At 35.2% G+C, this 27130-nt stretch overlaps 1 protein-coding gene across 2 annotated transcripts; it reads right to left on the bottom strand.

Moving 5' to 3' along the window:
• Nucleotides 1-1029: 1029 nt before the first annotated feature.
• AP5M1 (adaptor related protein complex 5 subunit mu 1) lies at nucleotides 1030-27028 on the bottom strand. 2 transcript variants are annotated; one of them, XR_013825519.1, is made up of 9 exons: nucleotides 26657-27028; nucleotides 19570-20215; nucleotides 14699-14926; nucleotides 13990-14129; nucleotides 13179-13264; nucleotides 12970-13088; nucleotides 10004-10100; nucleotides 5486-7565; nucleotides 1030-5349 (listed from the first exon to the last, which is right to left on the bottom strand). XR_013825519.1 is itself a non-coding variant. In XM_079909249.1 (8 exons), the coding sequence occupies exons 1-8, from the start codon at nucleotides 26728-26730 to the stop codon at nucleotides 7483-7485; spliced, it is 1473 nt and encodes a 490-aa protein (XP_079765375.1). In that variant the 5' UTR covers nucleotides 26731-27028; the 3' UTR covers nucleotides 1030-7482. The 2 variants fall into 2 exon arrangements, 1 of the variants encoding a protein (XP_079765375.1); XM_079909249.1 differs by having other exon boundaries at nucleotides 1030-7565.
• Between the last annotated feature and the right edge of the window lie 102 nt (nucleotides 27029-27130).

The following is a 27130-nucleotide window of genomic DNA, read 5'->3' on the forward strand; positions in this document are numbered from 1 at the left end:
ACCAGTTAACAAGCTGTAGGCATTATTAACCACTTCTCCCGGTGATTTCCTTAGCAAAAGTGGAGTTAGAAGCTTGGCATTTGCTTTATTTTAGATTCAAAAAAACTTTTTTAAGATTATGAACAAAGACTGAAGTTCCTTAGAAAAATGTTAAATAAGATATTCATTTTAAATATAAAATATCCAGGTTAACGCAAATGAAATATTTTTTATCAATTATTTCTATACTTTATATGATGCTCTGTAAATACTACAGAAATGGTAAATAATAAAATATCTGGCAAAGAGGTTCTCAAGAGCCTGTAGCATAGGCTAATAATCTTTGCTAAGTGTGATAGAAAGATTTTTAGGCTGAAATACAGAAGACTGACAACTGGTCATCTTGGTGAATCTAAGAAGACAATTCTTCAAAAATTACTTAATCCATAAGAGATTACAGAATACTGAATTGTATTCAGTAACACCTGCAAGGGACCAAGTAAAATATGGTATTTAAACCCCTATTAAACACTACACTTCTAAAATATAAAAGTGATTTAGATTGTTCATTTTCCACAGATGAAAGCTAAAATTCTGAATTTTTAATTATTGACTTTCCCCCAATTTTAGCAGTACATATAATACTTATTAAATTTTTAAATGTCAGATTGGTATGCCTGCTTCCAATTGCTGTCTTGTTTAATTCTCAACTTTTTCTTATGAAGTAGCTCAAGATAAATGTAGCTCAAAAAAGCTCTCATAATTATCAAGCTATTTTTCCAATGCACATATTATATATTCAATTACACACTCAAGTAATTTCACAATTGTTTTCATTTAAAAAATTATTTTCAGTTGATTATTTCTTATGCATTGTAGATTCTGGGAGGAAAGTTACATAAAGCATTTGAAAATAATTCAAAGGTGTATTCAAGTGAATGAGGTTTTTATTTTAATAGGATACTTTTCCTAGTGACAATAATCTTTAAAAGAGAAAGTATTAATACCTCAATATTTTGAAGTAAGATAGCTCAGAAACACAAGTTAAATGCTATTTATTTACTTTTCTAAAATGTACAAATGACTCATTTTTATTATCACTCATGCACTGTAATAGCTGGGAGAACAGCAGGTTGCTTGAAGATGTAACAAATATTCTTTGAACACTTCAATAAACAGAATGTAAACATTCACTTTAATAATGTTTCCTTTGTTAATGCAAAACTGAGTGCATTTTTTCCTTGTCTCTGGTTGAGTCATGACTAGCTGAGTAGCAACAGCAGAGCGCTGAAAGAATTTTTCAACAGCAATTTGCTTGTTCTAATTTACTTTTCAAGGTTGATGATCAGGATCATTATGTGGCTTGCAGAACTATTTCTATTAACTTGATCCAGTCATTCCTCTTGTTCTCATCATATTTAGTTTCCCTGGCAGCTTTAAGTGAATCAGAAGTGCCACTGGTGCTCCAGTTCTATAGTTTCATATACAAAATGAATTCCTATATCCTTTAGAAACAAATTTGTCATACTCATTGAGAAAGTATGGGTTCTTTGAAATGAGTGACTCAGATACGAAACCTTTGCCTTTTGTTCTTCAAATAGAAATACTCTTTCTGGTTAGTGGACCTATGCAACAATAATACCAAAGCATTATCTGTTCAACCTTAACTTTGTTTAAAGAAATTCTAAGTAGCCTCGTGTTTTGAGCTTGAACACAATCATCACTCATCAACAAGATTAAGAAATAAAACTCAGGTAATTTTTAAAATTTACATGATGCATACTGGAAAAGGCTTATTTTATTTCAATGTATAATATTCTAATAATGTAATGGGAAATAATCAAGTTATTCTCCACATTTTCAATAAATTTCAAAATCGCTGAATGTTTTCCCAATCTGCTTTCTGTGAGGGAATGTGTATTACTATAGTTCTAACATTTAAAGAGTGCCAGCTAAGTGATTTGGAAAATTCAATGGTATTACATTCTTCACACTAAACAAAACTATAAAACTGGCAAAGAAAAGAAACTCTTACTTCAATCACTGGCAAATTAACAAAGTTAACAATATAAGTAAAATGGATCACACTTACCAGGCTTTGCTTCTAAAAGGGAAAAATCACAGGGTTTAAAAATATAGTCATTAGTTATCTCTTTATATAACCTGCAGAGGGCACTAAAGTCCCTTGAAAGAAAAAGTAAAAAATTTAAGAGGGATAACAATAATTTTTCATTTTTATTTATTAGTAGTATGTTAACTAAATAACCTTTTTTTTTCACAGAAACTATCATTTAAAGAGAAGACATTTAAAGGAAACATAGTTTGATTTTAAATGTTTAATGGAGTATTAAGATATACAAATTTTCACGTCCTACTGGAAAAACAATTCAGCAGGTGGTTTCCACCCCAGGGCATCCGTCAATATGTAAATGCTGTGCATCATATATTAACACCACACTACCATCAATTACACAGATTGGCCAGGGCCTGAGAAAAGTCAACCTGGACCTCAAAGTAATCTGCTTACAAAGCAGTAAATTAGTAATACAGATAAGGCATTGCATTGCTCCAGGTTATATACAGACAATAATGTTATCATATCCATAAAACTGTTGTTGAAAAAAAACCTAGAAGCTAGCTGAAAAGCTTTCAACTCATAAGAGTTTTAACCATTTTATAAGAGTAACCTCAAGAGTTCTTTGGTAATATTCATTTTAGGCACCTCCTCATTACTACTGACTAACATTGTGTTTGCAGGGAGGACATTTGAATATTTAACTTTAAATATTCTTCTTCCTCTGACATAATGAAATATTTCATAGGGAAACCCACCAAGTTGTACACACTAACATAAAACATTATATAAATACCCACACACATACATCTATGCTTTACATAAATATATTTTCTCTGATAGCATATTTCAAGATATATTGCAACATTTTATTAACTAAAAATTTACTGCACAGAGTAAGTTAATTATTAAAAATACTAGTTTCTTAGCAACATGGCCAGGGGATCCTGCCTTCCATCTTATATTTTTTCTGATCCTCAATTTTACCATGGTTAAGTAACTTGCTATCAAAAGATATTTAGAAACATTTTGGTTACTAAATTCAAACTAGAGATGTTCATTTGGCATAAACATAAGTTAGATATGCATTTATTTGAGTCACTGTTTCAATTTAGAAATTGGATCACAAAAAGTTTGAGCCAAAAAAAAGGTATAAGAAAATTATCCAAATACATAACTTGCAAACTGATACTAGAATAATGAACAATTACAAAGCATTAAAAAATGTTGTCTATAATAATAAAACTAGTCAAGAAACACATCTTACAATTTTATTCTTCAAATATTGTGCAAAATTTCATAGAATGTTTCAAACTTTAAAGTTATGGAGGAAGGGTACCCAGTTAAATGAGAAAAAGGCAGAAAAAAATAGTAAACAGTACTGTCGAAATGGTTATTTTGATAACTTAAAATAATCAGTTTGAAGTATTTTTGTAATGGTACTTTTATGAAAAAAATCTTGATTCATCATGGGAACAAAACAAGCTCTTTTTCAAGAAAGGACAAAGTTAAATAAAGCTTTGAAATCACAAGTCTTATGAATAATTGTGTACTGCGACATGTTTTCCCAAATTGGATTTCTTTACCACATACCATGACATTTTTTAATGGAGGCGGATGGGGAGAAACTGTGCAGTTGAATAAAATAGAAGCATTTTCTCAGCGTAAGTTGTAGCTTTGATTTTTGGGTTATCTCAGGGCCAATAAATATACACTCTAGTATATGAAACAAAACTAGAAGATATACTTAAACTGTAGTCTTTGTTTCTTCAAAGCCTATGTTTTCGAAAATCATTGTTAGGCAAAGTAAAAAGAAATGTTTGTTCTATTACATAAGAACTAAACTTCATTTGGTATTCAATTGACTTTCTAACTTAGCAGACAGGACTTTTACATCTTCAAATACTGAAAATAAATTGCATTCTTGGCCCTTGCTTTAAAAGGTTATAGAGAATAAACGCACACCCTGGTAGTGTTCTAGTGATCTCCCTAATCTCAGTTGCACTTTGTCAGAACGAGGTAACTGGTAGTTAAGTGAAATACCCTAGATCAAAGGGGGATTAATCACCAACTGAATCCTTGCTGAATAAACCTGTCATTCAAGAAAATTATTTCCACTGAACTTAGCAGAGGATTGAAGGTATTTGCATAACAGGGACCTACGTACTTCAGCCAGGTTAAAAGGTTCAGAATTCATCCCATGTTTAGCTTTTTGCCTCCTTTTCCTTTCAGCAGCCTGGTACAATGGTTTCTAATCTGATAATACAGCTAACTATCTAAATGATGTCAGAACAGGAAAGTATTGCAAAGTTTGGATGAGGGATGGATCAATTTCACTTTCAGTAACTCCTAAATCTGATTTGTTGGAATTTAAGATGTAATCCTAAAAAAGTCCCTTAAACCTGAGAACTGTTTATTAACATCCCTTTTCTGACCTTTGTCTTAGAAACAACCATTCTGCTGTGGCAGCGGTCCCTGCAGAGACTCTGGATGATAACTCGACCTACCTTCCTCCCAGGGGTGGTGCAGGAGTCCATGAATATCTATAAAGGATTCTGAAATACTATAATAAAAACTAGAAGAAAAATACTAGTAGTTGTTCTATGTATTAAATTGTGCTTTGAAATATCTTAAATCATACAATGTATATATAAAACCACAATTTTAACTCACTGAAAATATTGAGTTGGTGTGAAAAAATTAATTTTGTAAGACTAATGCTTAATTAAAAATTTTAAAAAAAATTTAAGAATTCCTGATAAGGCTATTTACTTCAAACCTGACATTTGAATCAATTATTTAAAAAGTAAAAGGTAAAAAATGCCCACCACTGTAAGGGGATTGTCTTACACTGTTAAGGGTACAGCTGACTTTAAAAAGTTTGAGTACATTTTCAGAAATGTAACACTTTTTGTACATTTTGGATCTACTGAAGAATAATTACCCATATGATAGACATCAGATTTCATAATCATATTTTGGCACTAAAGGGAATTTAGCAATTTTGCATCCAGCGGTCTGACACCATCCAAACCTTTAACTGGAAGTAGGTGCTCATATTCAGTGCAAACACACAGCATCTTTCAAGTTAAAAAATGCAAAGAATAGTTATCAAAGAAAATGAATAAAATCCATAGCGAGATAATATTTTAGAAAATGATTGAAGTTTTAACCCAAGAAAGGACTCTTAGAGTGTCTTATAGCTTAGAATAAGAACATGTCAATCACGATTAAGCTTCTGGAATCGGAATCCCTTTGAAATGCAGCTGTTTCTTCTTTAATTGTGGCAGCGGACTCTGAAGAAAAGAAAGGTCCAGCCTTAAAGATGAGTAAGGAATACAAAATAGCTCAGGATTAGTTGTGGAGTTCAAAGGTCGCTAATTACACTAAGGAGTTCCCAGACACAGAGAAAACATTAAACAGGTCACCTACCAAACGGGAAACAGACTTTGTCTTCAGAAATTATCCTGAAGTGACAGGTTTCTAGACAAAATCAAAGCATCACAGTGTGCCCAGCTGATCTCAACAGGATGAAAACATGAGTTAGTTTTAGTTCTGTAGCGTTATGTTAGAATGCAATGGCAACAGATGGCATCAGGTTCCCCATTGTCCCTACACTTTTCCAGTACTCCTTAGATTTTCCTCAGGTTTCTAGAAATGTCAGATCAAAGATTCATTGGTTTTTACGACTGCTTATAAAGTTTTGCCTAGGGGATTATTATACTGAATCTTAGCCTACTCACTAGATAAATGCCTCTTCCCTATTTTAGTATACTTTGCTAAACACTTATACAATCAAGATGTACAAATGGCTCCGTTAATATAAGTGAAATGTTAAGCTTTCCTTGAGTTTAAGAGAGATCAAAAAACTTAAAGGGAATGATTTTTTTCTTTTTTCAAAAGGAACGTTTTTACTACTGATTATCTATGATTAACCTAGAATAACAAGCTAAAGTCCTGGTCTGGAAGTTACTCTGTTTTCTTCATTACTTGGGATAATTTTGAACATAGAACATTATGCCATGATAATGTCTTGCAGAAAATGAGTTTATGAGTAGGATTGACCTTAATTTTAAAAACTTACATTTCAAATCCTAAATTTCTATGCAATCTCCTTTCAAACTACCATAGCTCTCTTTCAAGAAGTTAGCAGCTTTTTCTAAGCTTTTCCTTAAGAGACTCATAAAAAAAAGAAACCAAGATATAATTTAATTGAATATTAATCTGTAATGCGTATTTTTTTTATATAACTCTTCTAATTCTGTTCTGTAAAAAGAAACTTGACATGGAATAGGTTTTGAGGTTCTTGAGATTTCATCTTTTCTTGAATGGTCATTTAAAGTCCAACTTGACAATGAACTACTTTGAAAACAGAATGTGACAAATAATTGTAAAGACAGGTAGACTGTATGACTGGATGGTTCCTGAAGAAACCCAGAGCATGCCAATAAGGAAGCAAGGGTGACAAATTTAAAGAAAATGTGCTACATGAAACTGAAATAAGATTTAAGTGATACTCTCTACCCATAAAATAGCTTTTGATTTTTACCTGAATTCATTCATTAATGAATTATAATAAAACAGGAAAAGACCGATATTATATCTAAATTTATATTTAAAAATTTGGCTGCAGATATTCAGTAATCACAAAACACTATGCTCATCTTCTAAAGGTATCCCACTCCTCTTAATATGCTTACTAAACAAAATGTTATTGTGGCAGATTAATAAGCTTGCCTGAAAAGTAACTCCAGAACAGAGATAAACAAAATAGAATTATGCAGATTCTTTATTAGTCAGTAGGATAGTTCTGATTAAAAACAGGTTACTATTTAAAAAAAAAAAAAAAAACAGGTTACTATTTAAACAATTTTCTTTCATTTTCATCAGCTGTTTTCTCAAGAGATTTACAAAGTTGTTTCTAATGTGGTCTCTGGTATTCTGTAACAACACATCGTACTAGCACTTAGCACTTAGGTTTGGAAGAGCAAATAGTTTTTTATCTTGCACGTCATCTACAATCTATTGGGAGTAGCTGCCTGCAGCTCTGCACTGAGGAGCCTAAGCCCATATCCAGGAAGGCTCAGTGGAGAAAGAGGACTGTGACTGATTAGCCAGGTCTGCCACAGGGGCAGGAAGAAACATGTATGGCAGGGTAACCCAAGACTAGTCTACAATAAGCTGAAAGTGAATCACTACATTTTATGCTCTGAAATCATACTTGAGTAAAATCAAAGGGTAATGAAATTGGATACATTAGTCTTTAAAATGTTCTTTCAAACTAGATCAGACTAAAAACATTGAACAAGAGCATTTTGTAATTAAATCAATGATTTTCACTCATAGGTTATATGCATACACCTTAAAAATAAAAGACTGTGATTTAATTTATGTTACTATTGTATAAATCCCATTTAAACATGAGACAATTACAGTAATAATGATCCATATGTTACTGGAGCAGGAGCTTTAGAATTCCAGATGTAATAGTCAGAAGAAATTAGTTTCCGGTCTAAAAAAAAAAAATGATAAGATTATATTATCTTAAAAATTCAATGAGAAAGCAAAGTCATGATATTTAAAATTGTGGAACACAATTATTTCAAGGAAGGCAATACTTTGAGATATCCATTTCAATTCAATTTTTATCAAGGCATTATTATAACTTTCACCACTTTAAAAATATGGCTTCATTAAATACATGAATAATCCACCTTTTAGCTTATACATGCCAAAATCCCTCATGCCAAATCTGCTAATTTTTTTCTCACATCTTCCCTAAATTCTTTTTATTATAGACCATTACTTCAGCTACAAAAACATTAAAAATAGTTTTATTGTTACCCTTCTGTAACCTCTTCACTACAGTTCTGATTCTGATCTTGCTATTCTTTATGCATTCAAAGTTTCAGAGATGGAAATACACACCCAACTTTCTAGTAACGTTTTAAAAAGGTTGCTTCAGTGGTTTCTTATTGTTCTGATCAAATTTAAGGTTTCTGTTTTAAGAGCTTTGGACAAATGAAAACCTCTTTAAAGTTTTCTGATATGTAAAACTGAGATGATAATGCTCATTTGGAGCTAGACATGTGTAAGTTCTTATTCCATACATCTCTATGTATCCAATTCTGCCTTTTATACCTTCTTCATAATGAAAAGGATAGAGGTAGGATGTATTACTGCATTGCCTTTTTTTTGTTGTTTGTTCAGTTTGAGAACCTAGTAACATTGAGAGGCAACACAGCATATTGGTTAAGACATTGAGAGGCAACATAGCATACTGGTTAAGTGGTCAGGGTCTAGAGACAGACTGCTTGGCTTTGAGTCCAGTTCTGCCATTTACTAGCTATGTGACCCTATTCTCTCTGTTCCGTCAACATCCTCATCTGTAAAATGGAGATAACAACACTTACATAGGGTGCTGTAAGGATTAATGAGTTAGCACACATTACATACTCAGAACTGTGCCTGGCACATAGTAAGCAATAAACATCAGCTATTATTATTTAAATTAAGATTATTAGCATTATTAAACTATTTTCAGAACTAAGTTGTATATTATGAATATAGATTTTATTGTCAAGATGATGGCAAAATAAAGGTTTTTACATAGTTGCACGAAGTGATAGTTATGCTCTGAAACTAATAGAAGAAGGAAATAAAAGATTGGTCATAATTATGCATTTAAAGTGACCTCTTTCATTCATATATTAAGAAGCAGGTGAATTACTGAAACATCCCATTCTGTATTATAATCCCTGAAAATTACTACAATATGTTTAGTTAATATTAATAAGATACAATATTTTAAACATTATCTAAAGAGACAACATATTTCCCATAGACAACCTAAAATACTGGTCTGTTTGCATTTAGACAAAACTGCTGGTTTGTCCAAACTAACAACTGTATTGTGCCTTCATTTAAAAAAAAAAAAAAAAAAAAAGCATTATGAAGACTCTTCCATATACATGAATTTCTCTAAAAAGCAATGAAAAAATGATGTAGGAGAAAGCACAGGGATGTATGGAGGTAAAGAATATGGCTTATTCTGGTTATATTACATAGAATATATTATTGCCATTCACAGGTAATTCCTTAGAATTCAGTAGTTCTGAGTTCTGTAATTCTTTAGAAACTTTCAAGTACAAAGTCTTGTCTTATCCTTCCTAGGGACCCTAACCCTTAGTTTAAGAAATACTTACCTAAATAGCTTTATTCCCCTTAATATATGAGGCAAAAATGTTGCTGCTTACGTTTATCTAACTCTACCTCATTCTAGCTACTTTTTGTTCTATGCCACATATCTATATTTGATCTGAATTAAATAATTTTGAATTCATCTACAAATTGCTCTGTTTCCCCTCCCTATATTTCCATTTGTACTATATGTGTGTGTGTGTGTGTATACACACACACACACACATTTCTCTTACCCTCCTTTTGGTAAAACAGAGTACTAAATAATGCTCATTGACTACAACATTTGCTAAAAATATTTAAAATTTTAAGTAATAATCATACTTAACATTTATTGAATCCATCCCACATGCTAAGCATTAATGCTAAGTGCATGGTTGATATGATTTTATTTAAACCTCCTAACAACCCTGAGGTAAATACTACTACTAATTCCGTTTTATATATGAGGAAACTAAATAAGAAGTTCACTAACTTGCCCAGAAGTAAATTATAAGCAGAGCAAAGCAAATCCAACTTTAGACTAGAGCCCACCTCTATGTCAATCCTTGCTCATCCAGACCACTTTACAAATAGGAGAAGGCAGAGGGCAATGTACATAAACTGTTACACAGGATGGATTAGGCCAGAATTTTTATAAATTGGTATTATTCTCTGATCTTTTTCTGTCATATTTTAATTTTATCTTAGTTAATAATAACGTAACACCACTTTAGTTACCTTAAGTTAGTTTGAATCTGTACAACTTACATGTACTTATTTTTGGTTTTCCTGATGCAAAAACTTGAACTGAATGCTGATCCGCATAACACCCAGTGAGTGTGTAATCTAAGATCCTAAAATGAAGCTAGAACAAGAAGAGAAATGTACCAAATTAAGGTGATTATTTGGTAAAAATGATGGTCACATTTTTTTCCCTTGACACAAGTTTAGGAATTTATTTCACAGAGTTCACAAAATAAAAATCACAAATAATACTGTGTGTGTTTGCGTGCGAGTGCACATGTTCACACATATATACTCACCTTTCCCTTCTGCATTAGGGTCGTTTCTTTGTAAGGCTGCCATTATGAAGTGCTTAACACATACCAGGCCCTTCACTAATATAAACTCTAATCTGCACTGCAAGGTATCCCTATTTTACACATGAGGGAACTGAGGTTCAGAGATGGAAACACTTAGCGTCCCAGTAGGTAAGTAGTAGAGCTGGCATTTGAACTCAGACCTGCCTGACTACAAAAGATGGTGCTCCTTCCCCTATGGTGTTTGGTGTTCTGTATGTTCTCTCCTATCTCTAAGGCTATGTGGCTGTGATAGATTTCAGATCATAATTCTTTTATACACCTTTTAGCAGAACACAATAAAATAATTACTAAAACAGAAACACCAGTTTATCTGGTGTTTGGAGGGAATGAAACGCTCTGCTTAATTTTTCAGAAAACTAAAATTTAACTTTTACATAACTAACCTTTCTAAAATGTAATGAATGTAATGAATGAATGTAAGTTCCTGGATTTAATTGATAATGTGGTGATATCAGTATAAATGCCAATTAATATATTGGGCTATAATAGAGAGGGCCATTAATACCTTCTCTGAAGGCATAGTGTTGGGCTGTCTCTGAGCCACAATGATATTCACATGAACCATGAAAGGTCTATTCTTACAGAACTCCTGCCTCCTTTTGCTGTGATTCTCATCTTTGCTGCTAAAAGCTTTTGATTTGGCAATATCCTGATAGCTTTTCTATACTTTTTTTCTTCCTTCTCCCTTCCCTGCAAATTTCTCTCTTTTCCTATCTTTCTCCTTTTGATTGCCAAACTAACTGATCACAGGCATAGATGTAATTTTCAGATCTTCTCAGCAATTTCTTCCCTATTGCAACTCAAATTATCTAATAGTAAAGGGCTTTTGCTTGCTTGTTTGGTATAATTCTGGATGCTGGAAGTTATGACAAGGTTGATTTCCACACAACTAGATATTATAAAAATAAATCTATTCATTGAACACAAATACGTACTACACGCTTTTGATGCGGCTATAACTGGTTAGGTGATGAAAATGAATAAAAGAGTCATAATCCCTACCTTTGAAAAACATATAGTATAGTAACATCTCACTTTTTTTTCTGAAAAACATCTGGAAGAGGGAATTTCTATAATAATCATTGAAACAAAGCTCATGGACATAGTTGAAGCCAATACAGAAGAAATGAATATCACTAGTGTACTTCTGACTTCACTACCATTTCCCCTAGTTGCTTTTACATATAGATTTCAATCTCTCTTTGATTTCTTTGATACTATTCTATTTAGGTTTTCCTGCTACCTTTCTGATCGCATTTTCACTTTCCCTCACTGATTCTTTTGAACCTTCCTCCTATTTTCTCTTATCTTTTTCTGACCTTATTCATTTCTACTGCCTCAACTATTTCTTCTCCATGGATAAATCCTAGATCCTAAGAACAGTTGAGCTTTCTCTTGAGAATCAAGCTTTGGGTTTTAAGCCACCTACTGGACACCTATACTGGGGTAAATTGCTATTACCAGCAACATATGTGATATGAAGCCCACTCCCTCCCAAATTTCTCCACATTTCTTCTAAGATACAGAACTTTCTTCTAAGTATGTACATCCATTCATCAAATATTTATGCGCTAGGTACTGAACTAGATGTTGGGAATAAAACAATGAATGAATGAGATTCACACAGTCTTTGCCCTCCTGGAGCTTCAAGTCTGGTCTAAGTCACAATTTTTTAATGACATCATCTTTGACTTAAAACTATTTCTTATCTTTCTACTTAATTACTGAGATTAAAGGCTATACCTTTATCACAGCTCTATTCCTTTTTCTCCCTTCCTTTCTCTTTCTGTGACACTACACTAGTTCAGCATTATTAACTTACTACCTTTCAGATGGAATACTAATATAGCTAAAAAATAGTTTCTTTGTCTCTAGTTTTTTTCTTCACTCACCTTCCTCACATCCATTTCAGATTGATCCTCATAAAGTATCGCTTTCTGGAGGACCACTCCCGTACTCAAAGAAAGTATAACATTTTCTAACAAAGCAATGAAAGCCAGATTCAAATTCTCTACAATCCAGACCTAAATCACTTATTCAGACTTCTGTGTGACTACTGTTTCTAGCACTGGTTCCTAAACATGCCTTGTTGTCCTTCATTCCTGTGATTAAGTCATTTCTTCACCTATACAAATGAGAGTTAATATTCAAGGCTTCATATCGATGCTTATCTGAGCCTCAGAGTTTTGCCTAAACTCCATCTCTACTACAAAGCTTTCCTTGATCACTTTGGTTGGAAGTGCTCAGTCTTTTTTTTGAAAGACCAAAAGCAGTCAGTCCTGATCAGTTACTGACATGCATCATTGAAAAATCCCTAGAGGGCAAAGACTACATCTTACATTCTTTTTATACAAATCTCAAATGTGATATCTAAGAGCTGTGTAGAACTAGGTTAAGTTGAGGTATTTAGGTTTTACATAATTCTTTCACCTTAAAAATTTTAAAGTATTAAGTGAAATAGAAAGTGATTACTAAACAAAAAGAATCTTACTAAAATCTAACAGAGGACTTAGACAAAAAGAACAGAACTCCAAAAACAAAAAAATGTTAGGAAACATTAAAAATCAATTATATGCAATTTGGAACAAAAGGAAAGGTTTCTAATGTAGTGAGCCATATAAATATATTTACCTTTAAATACGCTGTGCCTCCAATGCAAATCTGGTCAAATGGCTGCTTTTCATGGCTCTTGGCTCCAAAAGTTACAGTTCCAGAAAGACTAATTTCCATTGATTTTGGGAACTTCTGTCCTAAAAACAGAAATACATCAATCAACTATTATAAATTAAATAGATTCTACAGCAAATGAATGAAAAAAAAATAAACAAAACCTAGTTTACCAATATTCCAGATCAATAAGCTTTTCTCTCGAAATACTTCAAGCTGGCCAAAACTAACTTTGTATTCCACATGTGTGACTGGACCTCTTTAAAAAAGAAATGGACAAAATGGAAAGAAAAAAATAATCATAGATATAACAGTTTAAAGAGATTTAAGTCAAATCTTGCTACTGTTACTTAATACAAGGACAACATAAAAGCAGATCTGTATTCAAGTTTGCAGAATAGAGTAGAATAAATAATGAATATTATATCTCAGAAAACACAGAAACACTATAAACGTTTTTTTGGTGATGCTATACATTTCATTATTAATTCTAAAGATAACTACAAAGTCATGCAGAATGTATTAATACAGGCACATAGATTGACGTAACATTAAAACTGTGATTTTACTATATATTTATGTATCCTTTGAAAAGAACTATTCTGTAGGACAAACTTAAAAGTAGAACTGATAAGGAAGTAATCTTATGATATTAATTCACCAGGTTTTCTAGTTGGGCTTGATCTGTATGTTGAGTACAGAAAATTGTTAGAAATAAAGCCAGTAGTAAAATAAACCCTGAAGAAGCTACACTGGCTGAAGTTTATAATTTACTAGCAAGTAGTTTAACCAGAAAAATGACGATATTTAAAAATAAAGAGATTATTTTTATGACAATGTTTTGGTTAAGAATCAGCATACATTTGAATAACATAAAATTTTTAGATCTTAAAAATAAGGTAAAAACCAAGACAATTTATTATAGGGCAGTGGGAATGTACTAAAGAAGGCAGAGATCATGGCATTATGTTACTTTATTCCTACCTGTTGTAAAAAGGTATTCGAGCTTCACAGAATTCAAAACTATTTTTCACACTTTCATGAAGTTTTAAATTAACTGTTATTTTTAGTTGTACTTCTTCCTCTTTTACTTGATAAAAACCCAAAATTGGTGGCACAGGGACCTGGAAACAAACATAAACACATTTTTATATAATTCTCAGGTTAATGGGTCTAAAATATCAGTGGTGATGGAGAAAAAAGCCTTGCAGTAATATAGTCATTATATACAGATATGACTTTAATGACTAATGGGTTACTCCAAGTTATTTTGATAATAGATGATGAAGCTACATTCCTTCTAAGGTCAGGGATTCTTGCATCTCTTTCTATTTCCAGAGGTGAGAAAGGTGCCTTACAGAGGTGTGTGATACATTCTTTTTCCTACTCCTGCTTGTTCAGATTCCCTTCCAGGTCTCTATAACCTGCAACACAGAACGTGCACTAGACATACTGATCACTGACACCCACCCACAGTTTCTGCTGCCCTGCTTGTAGCTTGACTCCCCAACCCTCCCAAATCAGCAGTAGTTTAATGGGTCATCAATAACTGATTGAAGCGAAACAATCTGAATCTTCTGGTAAATAACTCATGAAAAGTTCTTGTTTGGACCAAAAGTATGGATGATTTGCTTACAACAGAATTCATAAATATGAAGATTAGCAAAGTCCCAACTTCTCCAAGGTTGTTTACCTGAGAAGTGTAGTAGCATAAGTTGAATGACTCTAAAGGTGGAGTGAGTGGAAATTTGTAAGGCCCACTAAATGCAGAATCATCTGCTGCATCAATGCTACTAGAAGTCAGAATGGCAGAGTCGAGAGATGTCACACAAGGATGAACCAGAATATCCTGAAGTGGAGATCCATTGGTGGGGAGACTCAAGCTGATGGTAACATTTGGCATACTTCCTTCTAAATCACACTGCAACACAAACAAACAGATATTACCAAGATCTTTGAAGCATACATCTTTTGAATGAGGCCTTTCTTAATTTATCTGAGTCACTTTCCACAACTTAATTCACTTTTCTCTCAAGGTATTATTCTCATTGCTTTCTGTGTTCTGGTTAATGATTCTATCATGCTCTCAGACACCCAAGCCAGAGACCAGGAGAGCCTTCCTAGAGCCCTCTGCTTACATTTAAAACCCTTAAAAAGCAACTTTTCTTCATTCCTGTTACACTGGTACAGGCCCTTACAATTTCTGTCATAGCCCTCTAAGTGTATCTAGACTCACTTTCCCCTAATCAATCCATCCTTCATCAATGCTAGAGCTATCTTGAGCTATCTTAATAAAACATAATTCTAATTATATTGTATCCATGTCAAATCCTCTCAAAAGTTCCCCCTCAGTTTTGTATTACTTTTAAAGCCTTTTGCTGTTTGGTTCCCATCTACCTCTTTAATCATTTTCTACCCTGCAAGTAATGCTGGAGACACATTGGGGACTGTCAGAGGATCAGAGACATTCTCCCAGCTCCTCTTATCCGTGAGTAAGCCCTCATTCCTATACTAAACACCTTTACTCCCATAAATCTGTAGCGGCTCTTTTTCTCACCCAGCCAGATTGATATACCTTACTTGGGTGTGTGCTGGGGGCCGGGGGCGGGAGGCGGTGGGCGGTCAGGCTCTTCCTTTATAACTCAAACTTGACATTTACCTCTATTAAAGCACTCAATTACAACTGTCCAATTGAGGCATATAAGGCTTACTGATAACTTTTGTTTGGCTAGACTTGTACAATATTTTAAGAGTTGGTGGAACTCAGTAGGTATAATGCTTAGCTCCAAGTGCAAGCAGCTAGTTCCACTATCATATACATAGTCTGCATTATGCATTAACTGCCCGCTCTCTAGAGGTGAGATCAAATGTCTGTGCCCCTGTTTGTTTCCTTCTTTAAGCTTTAAGTTTTTGAAAGCAAGAATTATTATATTTTTCTTTGTATCTCTAGTGCCCAGTACATTGCTAAGTATAAGAGATACTCCAGGGACTTCCCTTGTGGTGAAGTGGTTAAGAATCCGCCTGCCAATGCAGGGGACATGAGTTCGAGCCCTGGTCTGGGAAGGTCCCACATGCCGCGGAGCAACTAAGCCCGTGTGGCACAACTACTGAGCCTGCACTCTAGAGCTCGTGAGACACAACTACTGAAGCCCACAAGCCATGACTACTGAAGCCCGCGTGCCACAACTACTGAAGCCCGCACGCCTAGAGCTCGTGCTCCACAACAACAGAAGCCACCGTGAGGAGAAGCCCACGCACCGCAACGAAGAGTAGGTCCCGCCCTCTGCAACAAGAGAAAGCCCATGTGCAGCAACAAAGACCCAACGCAGCCAGAGATACTCCAATAATGTTTGCTGAATGGATATCTTTTTATAATTATGAACCGTACCTTTGGTTCGCAATTTTAATAGGAAATGTTTTATATTTTTATCTACCACTTGACATATGTGTGAATTCATGAATATATCTGCTGTATAATGCAAGCATTTAGAGAGCAGGCAGGCATTATGAACAGTACCATGTATAATTAGTGACTTATAAAGGTCTTTCAGTGATAGTTAGAATAACGTCAATCCCATTTGATAATAAAAATGCCAAATAACTACTATGAAACTTAAGAACATTTTAGTATTTTCAACTTAAAATCATCTGCTACTTCACTCTCTATATGTGGATAGCAAGAATTAAAGAAAAAAGTTTTATTTTTTGGCAGATATTTATGGAGATAATATATGAACAAATATTAGTAGCAAATAGTATCAACATTTTAAAATATTCGGTTTATACTTATTATCCTCTAACACTCTAACATAATTAAAGGAATCAGAGAAACAGCAACCATTATGGAAATAACCAAGAAATTATCTGCTGTCTAGGCATCTGAAATACCAGAGCACTAGCCATTCACTACGGGATGAGGACATCCATTCTAGAAGAAATCTGTATACTACCTTTTAAACCAATCTGGCATATGTAGATCTGGACTTTTAATTAGGAATTATACAAACAGAAGCAACCTAGGTCCTTATCTAATTTTAAAAATGAGAAAAGAGGGCTTCCCTGGTGGCGCAGTGGTTGAGAGTCCGCCTGCTGATGCAGGGGACAGGGGTTCGTGCCCCGGTCTGGGAAGATCCCACATGCCGTGGAGTGGCTAGGCCCATGAGCCATGGCCGCTGAGCCTGCGCGTCCGGAGCCTGTGCTCCGCAACGGGAGAGGCCACAACAGTGAGAGGCCCGTGTACCGCAAAAAAAAAAAAAAAAAAAGAGAAAAGATTGAAAAAATTGTGTAAGTCTTCCAAAGAGACAGAGAAATTAGTGGTGGAATGAGGATTAGAACTTCAGTCCACTGGCTTTTGGTTCACCAGGTTTCCTACTAGGATTGAGATAAAATGAAGATAATTATTTCCATTTACAATAGGCTTCATAATAAAACTCCTTTAAATACTTTAAAAATGGTTTGGCTAACAGTTATACTATTTACATACAACCCTAAAGAAACATTTAGTTCATGAGTTTCAGTATACCCTCACTATTTTTATTTTTAGAAAAAAGTTTTTTAAAGATGAAAGTTTCCCATAATGATCATTTGTATTAGACCAAGAATAGGAGCCAATCTAAAATTCCCAGAAGCAATAAACTAGGGTCAGCCTATCAATGAGCTGAGATATTTAAATAGCATAATATTAATTAGTATTAAATTATATATAACATATTCCCTGTTCATTACTACAGAATGAAAAACAGAGACAGTGAATTTTCCTACTTGTATTTTACAGAACTTACAAGAAACGTAGATTCAACTGCTTTAAGAGGTATGCATGACATAATCTGTAAACACCTTAATTTTGGAGACATTTATGATAATTATTTCTATTAAAATTAATAACTGGAATGTATTTTTTTCTTTTTTCGGTACGCAGGCCTCTCACTGTTGTGGCCTCTCCCGTTGCGGAGCACAGGCTCTGGATGCGCAGGCTCAGCGGCCATGGCTCACGGGCCCAGCCGCTCCGCGGCATGTGGGATCTTCCCGGATCGGGGCACGAACCCGTGTCCCCTGCATCGGCAGGCGGACTCTCAACCACTGTGTCACCAAGGAAGCCCTGGAATGTATTTTTGATCGTAATAGAAGTGAGTTTAAAACAGGCACATAAATTTTTAGGTCACTTTAAGGTTAAAAAGGAAAAAAAAAGACCCAATTTGTCTGCCAGGACTCTTCTCATTCTCTGTTCTTGAAATCTACTTTTATCTATTGGATTTGCACTTAACTACTCAACATTGATATGATATATAAAAAGTTTATATTAATAAGTGCAGAAAATAAAGGAAGATAACAGAAAAACAGACACCTGAGAATATTAATATGTACTTGTAGACATTCTCTTGGAGGGGCTCTATTTTTGATCATTATTGAATGTGGCACTGATCACTGCTAACTGTATTGTTATTTTCATTGCTTTTTCCTATTACCTAACCTTAAACCACAGAACCCTATATTAACCTAGTGACTTGTTTAAATAAAACGTGAGCCCTTGAAAATGGCTTCAGATATTAAGTCAGAGATTTGTCAATTTCACCCCTCTAGGAAAAATGGAAAGTAGGTATGGTGACTTTAAAATATTTTCACAAATTCTCTGACCCTACTCTTTTCAAAAGATGGAGCCTCATCCCACTCCCCTTGAACGTGGACCAGACAAAGTGACCTGCTTCTGATGAACAGAAAGTGGCAGAAGTGATACTATGTGACCTTTCAGCCTAGGTAATAAAAAGAACAGCTTTCACTTGTGCCTCATGTGGCTGGCTGTCTGTATGATCATTTGATCAAAGGGAAGGCAGTCACCAAGTTGTGAGAATATTCTTAAGCAGCCTGTTGAGAAGTCCACATGGAAAGAAACTGAGGTCTCCTACCAATAATCAGCACCAACTTGCCAGCCATGTGACTGAGTCACCTTGCAAGTAGAACTTCCAGCTCCAGTCATACCTTCAGGTGACTATAGCCCCAGCTGAATTCTTGACTGTGACAGACTTCCACACTAGAAGTTCCCAGCTAAGTTGCTCTTGAAGTCCTGACCTACAGAAACTACGAGTATAATAAATGTTTATTGGTTGTGGTAACAGGTCAATTCATTACACAGCAATGCAGTCGACTCTTGAACAATGCGAGGGTTAGGGGCACTGACCCTCTGTTCAGTCAAAATCCATGTATAAACTTTACAGTCAGCACTCTGTGTCCGAGGTTCCGCATCTGTGGATTTAGCCAACTGTAGATTCAGCCAACTGCAGATACTATAGTACCGAATGCAGTATGTATTTAGTGAAAAAAAGCCACGTAGAAGTAGACCCACGCAGTTCAAATCTGTATTGTTCAAGGGTCAAATGCATATAGCCAGTATAATTAGTAAGAAATGCAAAAAGATAACATTATAAAATTTCACGTGAACATAACATTTAATGACTGTTTATAAGAATCAAGAATGTCACATTCTGATGTAAAATAAGGTCGGCAAATTTTACTTTTCTCCATAAATGTTAAATGCTATGATAAAACAAGTACCAGAGAAAATCTCACCTTGCAAGTGACAACTCCAATGACTTGCCATGTATCTGCTATATCCTGTTTATCATATTGCATGGATTTTACCTTTTCAGTGATAGAAATAGAAACCTGTGGTTTTCCTTTGTATGTTCCAGCTTTCCAGGTCGGCTGTTTTTGTGGATGAGTAACAGAAGCAAAATTAATACTATCCAATGAATTCTGTAAGTTGGCATCTAACAAAGTGCCAAAGGGACAAGCCTGTAGAAGCAAGTCAGGCAACTGGCTCAATTTTGTATTTAGCTCACTGTCATTTTTTTGACCTGAGTAAAGAAAACCCTGTACCCCAAAAAGAAGTTCAAAGCCTTGTGAAATTCCACTAATGCTAATTAATGGTGGACGAGGGGATAAAGTTTGTTCAACCAGTGGAACACAAGCATATATCATGCCATTCTTCATGAAAGCAACAACTGGCCAGAGTTCTTCACCTCCTATCGGGAGTGCATAAATGGATGTTTTATTGATGTGTGAACAGCTATCACGACTCTCCGAAAAGTCCTTATCATCACGCAACAATCTCAGTTCGAAAAGCAGTGCTTTAAGGAAGGGACCATCTTCAGGAACAGGCACATAACTTGCTCCATTGAAGACTTTGGCTCTTTTTTCAACAGTTGGATACCGTCTGTATTGATGGAAACAAAACCATAATTAATTCCTGCAAGTAAAATAAAACTGCAAGTTCAAAACCTAAAAACAAACACAAAACATAAGGCAAACACTAATAACAACAAAACACACAATAACAAATACACACACCAACAAACAAAAACCACAACCAAAAAAATATTATATTACATGTTAAATTCTTACTAAAACAATTACCTGTTGTGTACTTGATATATCTCAAATGATAAAGTATCATTATCTATTATCTAAAAAAATTCAATTTAGTTAATTTTTTCAATAGGTAGAATAGAGTACCTGGTTCTAATTCAAAATCCTAGTCTTTGGCCGCTCAGATTCGCACTTAAGCAAGGTGTGTATACCTGTATACATTTTAGGCATCTATAAGGACTTTTTTTTCTTTCTTATCTTTTTAAAAAAAATTTATTTTATTTCCTCCTTTCCTTTGTTTTTTAATCACAAGGAACATCTTTCTCCCCACTCAATCCTACCTCCAGGAGTAACCACTGCCAAGGGTTTACTGTTTCATCCTTCTAGAGGGTTTTCAATGCTTTTAAAGCATAAACATAAACACACTGTCATTTTAAAAAAACAGAATGATACATTTTGCAGTGAAACTTACTTTTTACACTTTCCAAGTTAGGTCACGTAAAGCTACAGCTGCACAGTATTCCATTGGGTTAAGGACCTGCAATCTATCTGCACCCCCATTGGTAGAAACATCACTTCTTTTGTTGTTACAGATAAGGCTGCAAAGAAGATTTTCTTGTCTTGTCTTTCCTTTCCCCTTCCTCCCTCTCCTCCCATCCCCACTTTCTAATTGAGGTATAATTTAGATATAACATTATATCATTAGGTTGGTCAAAAAGTTCATTTGTTTTTTTCCATAAGGTGGCTCTAGTAGTGCTTAGTTGTCTTTAACTTCAGTGTTCATTTAAAAAAAAAATCAAAATTGGAGAATTTCTGTGTGGCCATTTTAATATTGAAAAAGAAAGAAAAAGCAACATTTTTAGCATATTATGCTTTATTATTTCAAGAAAGGTAAAAACACAATTAAAACGCAAAAAACAAGATTTGTGCAGTGTATGGAGAAGGTGCTGTGACTGATAGAACGTGTCAAAAATGGTTTGCAAAGTTTCATGCTAGAGATTTCCTGCTGGACGATGCTCCACCATTGGGTAGACCAGTTGAAGTGGATAGCAATCAAATCGAGACATTAACGGAGAACAGTCAATGTTATAGCACACTGGAGACAGCCGACATACTCAAAATATCCAAATCAAGTCTTGAACATCATTTGTACCAGCTTGGTAATGTTAATCGCTTTGGTATTTGGGTTCCACGTAATTTAAGTGAAACAAACCTTCTTGACCGTATTTCCGCATGCGATTCTCTACTGAAACATATCAAAAACGTTCTGTATTTGAAACAAATTGTGATGGGTGATGAAAAGTTGATACTGTACAATAGTGTGGAATGGAAGAGATCGTGGGGCAACTGAAATGAACCACCACCAACCACACCAAAGGCCGGTCTTCATGCAAAGAAGGTGATGTTATATATAGTGGGACTGGAAGGGAGTCCTCTATTATGAGCTCCTTCTGGAAAACCAAACAATTAAATCCAACAAGTACTGTTCCCAATTAGACCAACTGAAAGCAGCACTCCACAAAAAGCATCCAGAATTAGTCAACAGAAAACGCATAATCTTCCATCAGGATAACGCAAGACCGCGTGTTTCTTTGATGACCAGGAAAAAACTGTTATAGCTTGGCTGGGAAGTTCCGATTCATCCGCCGTATTCACCAGACATTTCCAGGATTTCCATTTATTTCCGTCTTTACAAAATTCTCTTAATGGAAAAAATTTAAATTCCCTGGAAGACTGTAAAAGGCTCCTGGAACAGTTCTTTGCTCAAAAAGATAAAAAGTTTTGGGAAGATGGAATTATGAAGCTGCTTGAAAAATGGCAGAAGGTAGTGGAACAAAACAGTGAATACCTTGTTCAATAAAGTTCTTGGTGAAAATGAAAAATGTGTCTTTTATTTTTACTTAAAAACCTAAGGAACTTTTTGGCCAACCCAATAGTTTCAGGTATGTAACATAATGATTTGATATTTGTATACACTGCAAAATGATCACCACAGTAAGTCTAGTTAACATCTATCACCTTACATAGTTACAAAATTTTATTTTTTTTGTGATGAAAACTTTTAAGACTTCCTGTTGGGGCTTCCTTGGTGGTGCAGTGGTTAAGAACCTGCCTGCTAATACAGGGGACACAGATTTGAACCCGGTCTGGGAAGATCCCACATGCCGCAGAGCAACTAAGCCCGTGTGCCAGAACTCCTGAGCCTGCGCTCTAGAGCCCGGGAGCCAGAACTACTGAGCCTACGCACCACAACTACTGAAGCCCGCGCGCTTACAGCCCGTGCTCCACAACAAGGGAAGCCACCACAACGAGAAGCCCGTGCACCGCAATGAAGAGTAGCCGCAATGAAGTGCGCGCAGCAACGAAGACCCAACACAGCCAAAAATAAATAAATTAAATAAATTAAAAAAAAAAGACTTCCTGTCTTAGCAACTTCCAAATATGCAATACAGTATAATTCAACTATAGTCACCATGCTGTATATTACATCCCTATGACTTATTTATTTTATAACTGAAAGAGTATACCTTTTGACCCTCTTCATAAATTTCTCCCACCCCACCACAGGACTTTTTTTTCTGATTCCATCTTAGTAGAGTATGATGGAAAAAAGTGGTTCAATTTAATCCTCCACATTGTGGATTCACTAGTATCCTGAGTACACTTGGTACCCTGAGTCTTCTTGCCAACCCCTACAAAAACATGTAAGAGCATCTTAGTAATAGTGGTTTATCCCTATGGCCCTGGAAGATACTATGAGGTAACAAAAAGAATAAAATGAATAATCTTTTATGGTTTGCATGCTCTATCCTGAACAGTAAGTTACTAATTCATCCTTTTTTTGGGGAAACAGAAATTTACAAAAATGTTAGATCACATCTTCTTAATTAAAAAAAGTACTTTCCCAATTCCTTATCTCTCCACTCCAAAGTCCACAACAAAGTCATTTATTTGCTATTAACTTCTGTGTAAATTGCCTAACTTCCCTAAGTCTGTCTTCTTATTTGTAAAATAAGGGAGTGGCTAAAGAACATATAAGCAATTCTCATCAAGAATCAAGAACAGACCTAGCCAAATAATGTTTTTCTACTAATTCACTAATACTACTAATAATTCTAAAAAAGAAAAATAAGAATGTATTCAAAGTTATCCATGTATTAGTGAACCTCACTCATTTACATTCTGATGCATTTTCTTGATTGAGGAAAGGGAAGAATTAGCTAGCCCTCCAGTAATGGCCTAGCAGGTGAATGCCACTTCTTCCTCTTAGTCTTTGGATAAGGATAGTTAAAAACTCTGGACTGAACTCTAGCCCAGACTATTATCCTCTAGAGGATAATTCAAGTTCTCTTAAGTGTAAGAATTTCATGATTGAAATTGCAAAAATAAGTTTGTCTGGGATCTTATTACAGAATGTCTCAATATATGTTCAATAAATACTTTGCCGGATGACTCAACCTGTCATTTCAGAGTTATTCTAGGCCTTTTCTAAAACAGGACTTGAACTTTAAATGGCCCTGCAACTATAGGGAACAATACCAACCTAAGCTAGACTTAAGCTGGTACTGTTACTATCTATCCAGACAGCAAATCTCTAAACCAGAATCTAAATCAAGTTCTGTTGTGGGGAAAAAGTAGCTAGATATAGGAAAGATCATTTGCATTCTTAAATCTTAAGTGATGGCCATCACCCTTTGGCAAATATGTGGATAAAAGGCCAGTGCATATCTGTTTAGCTCTAACTCTGGCCCCAGGAGGTCAGAAAACAGAAAAAAAAATAAAACCTAACTAATTCGTTCAATGATACAGGATTAAATAAGTGGCAGATGAATTATCTGAACCCAAGTTGCTGCCTTCATAGAGATGTTGAAAAGTCCACCCAAACAAAAAGAATTTTTCTTTTGAAATATTCTGAGCACAGTGGGAAAGAACTCTGAAAACAAGCACAACTTCTTCAAGAAACTTATTATTGTACACAGTACAAAAATCTTACCTCTACGAAATATTAAAATAAGCTACAAAGCCACAGATATAAATACACTATGGTACTGGCAAAGAACAAAGTAATAGAACTGAGACAGACCAATGTTTATATGGGAGACATAATAAACTACTATCAACAGGCCCAGAAATCAATGAAAAAAATACATACTGTTTGGAAGATGATGTCAGGAAAACTGCCCCACAGCATAGAGAAAAACAAAATGAGAATACTACTTAACACCACATCCAGAGATGGACTACAGACGGATTAAAGGCCTAAATATAATAGAGAAAATGATAAAGTCAAGAGGAAATAATGTAGTAAGATATCTTCGGGAAATAAAGGTAGGAAAAGACTTCAACAAATTCCCCCAAAGGGCTAACTACTTTGACTGCAACAAAACTAGGGATTTCTGTTTAACCGAGGGTAATGAAAAGTTAATTGACAATAACAATAAGTTAAGATAAAATATCTATAATAGCTAAAAATGACATAGGACTAATATCAAGATCACGCAATGAACTCCTACAAGTTAACAGGAAAAAACCAGCAACTCTTGCAGAAAAAAACAGACAACTGATATATACAGGCAATTCACATAAGAGGAAACCCAAAGGCCATTGCTACACAGAGAAATGCAAATGAAAGTAAGGTATTCTTTACACCAGTACTGGCAAATAGTGGAGTAAGTGTTAGGAAAGAATAGATACTGCTGATGAGAGTCTAGACTGGTCAAAGAATTCTGAGGAGCTAATTATTGGTAATATTTAGTCAAAATCAGTATAGATATGCCCCCATGTAACTGTCTGAGGTTATCTACTGCAGCACCGTTTTGATAGCTGAGTCGGGGGCAATCTGGGAGATCATCACCAGGGGAAGGGGAGATGTAAAATGTGACAGATGTAAACCATGGAGTACTACAGAGCAAGTAGATTCAATGGCCTAGATCTGCACTATCCAGTATAGTAGCTGCTAGCCATACATGGCTATTTAAACTTAAAATGAAACACAATTAAAAACTGAGTTCCTCAGTTACAATAACCACATTTCAAAAACTCAACAGCTACATGTGGCCAGTAGCTGCAATATTAGACAGTATAGATTTAGAACATCTCCCATTTCCATCACTGAAGAAAATTCTACTGGACAGTGCTGCCCTAGATGAACACAAAGTAAACTGGATGTTTCCTAAAAATAGTGCTGAGAAATCTGACAAGCGTAAGAAAAGGGAATGACATATAGCACACTATAGCACACTTAATTGTATAATTTGAAAAATACATACACAAACACACAAACAAAAGGATAAAGATACCAAAGGGAATATATAAGTAAAGCAGGAGTACCTAGGATGGATGGACCAATAAGGCTGATGAACCATATTGAAGATTATTAACCTCCTGAGGTACAACAAGAAGAACAACAAATGTAAGCCAGGTATCCCAGAGAAAATGGTAAACTCCAAGGCTGGATGCCTTCAGTAACAAAAATTGTTAAGGTAGGAAAGAGGGAATTTTTCATATCCACATTGCCTACCACTTTTCCTTAAAATTACACTCATCTTTGTCAGCCTCAATCTGGATTCAGAACTAGCTACTTCACTATAGAGCTTTTCTCAGGGAAGAATGAATGTTTGCAAGAAAGAACTGTCCACCACTGAGAACAAAAGGTGAAACAGATCACTCAATTGCCACCCATATTTTACAGTGAGTTACTGTATATTCTCTTCACAGAGCTAGTTTGATAAAACGCGGCAAATTCTAAAAGTGGAACCAGATCAGCTCACACCATTTTAAAAAAGTGAATTCAGTTTAATTTTTTGTACTTTTTCAATTTTCTTCAACAATTAGGAACTTTAAAGTAAACTATCTGAGAATTTCTGGGAATGAAAAATAATTATAAGCTGAAAGTAACAGCCTGATACTGCTCAGCAAGAACTTTCCATAAAAATGAGTTAAAATGTCCTTGAATGATTTTTATTAAAGTAGAAAAATGTGAAACATGTTTATTGCTCAGGAAGTTTCCTTTCCTTTCGTCATCTCTACATCAATCTTACGTAGGTGGAGTTACGATACAGTAACATTAATATAAGAAAATACATAATACTTAAAATGTGCCAGGCATCAACTCATTTAATTCTCACAACACTATGAGGCAGTATTATTACAATCTCCACTTAACAGATGAAACAAATGTTAAGTAACTTGTCCAGGTGTCGGACCAGGGATACACAGCATCACAAAACTACGCTACACCATTCATCTGTCCGATCCATCACGCCTGAGGATTTAGATTTGCGTTTACCTGGAGAATCTGACGGTGCCACAAAGTGGACTTCCCGGTTCGTGGCTTATGAGCCACACTGCCCGCTGGGCCATGATAAGCCACTAAGGCATCAGCTCTTCGCTAAGGTGGCCACCGAAGAAGAGCGCAGACCAGCTTTCTCAGGCGTTTTCTTTTACCAGAAGCCCCGAGGCTCACGCAACTAGAGCCACATTCTGCCCCACCACAGACAGGTCGGGCTCAGCAGAGAAGCTAACTCCTTCAGGTGAAGTCACTAAAACCTCTGAGTCCGCGCTGGACAACACACGCCACAAAAAGTTCTGTGAATCCGCCCTTAAAACCTCCGGAAATCTATTTATCCCCACCAACCCTGCTACTTTCTTCCTTTCGAGTCCACTTCCGGGACGGTAGCCCGCAAGGATCATGATGCCTCACTCGCCCGCGCGGGGAGGCTCTTCGCGGTTCGCCTGCTGCTCTCCCCCTTGCCGGCCCCTC

Source organism: Stenella coeruleoalba (assembly GCF_951394435.1).
Source record: "Stenella coeruleoalba genome assembly, chromosome: 2".
Taxonomy (NCBI): domain Eukaryota; kingdom Metazoa; phylum Chordata; class Mammalia; order Artiodactyla; family Delphinidae; genus Stenella; species Stenella coeruleoalba.

What these genes read in the sequence shown, in the direction of transcription:
- AP5M1 (XM_079909249.1), bottom strand. Translation starts at nt 26,730, where the DNA reads ATGGCCCAGCGGGCAGTGTGGCTCATAAGCCACGAACCGGGAAGTCCA. An exon ending in TTGGAGTTGTCACTTGCAAG is followed by an intron (nt 14,927 to 19,569) that starts GTGAGATTTTCT and finishes TTTGTGTTGCAG; the next exon opens with TGTGATTTAGAAGGAAGTAT. An exon ending in CTTATTGATCTGGAATATTG is followed by an intron (nt 13,089 to 13,178) that starts GTAAACTAGGTT and finishes TTCTGTTTTTAG; the next exon opens with GACAGAAGTTCCCAAAATCA.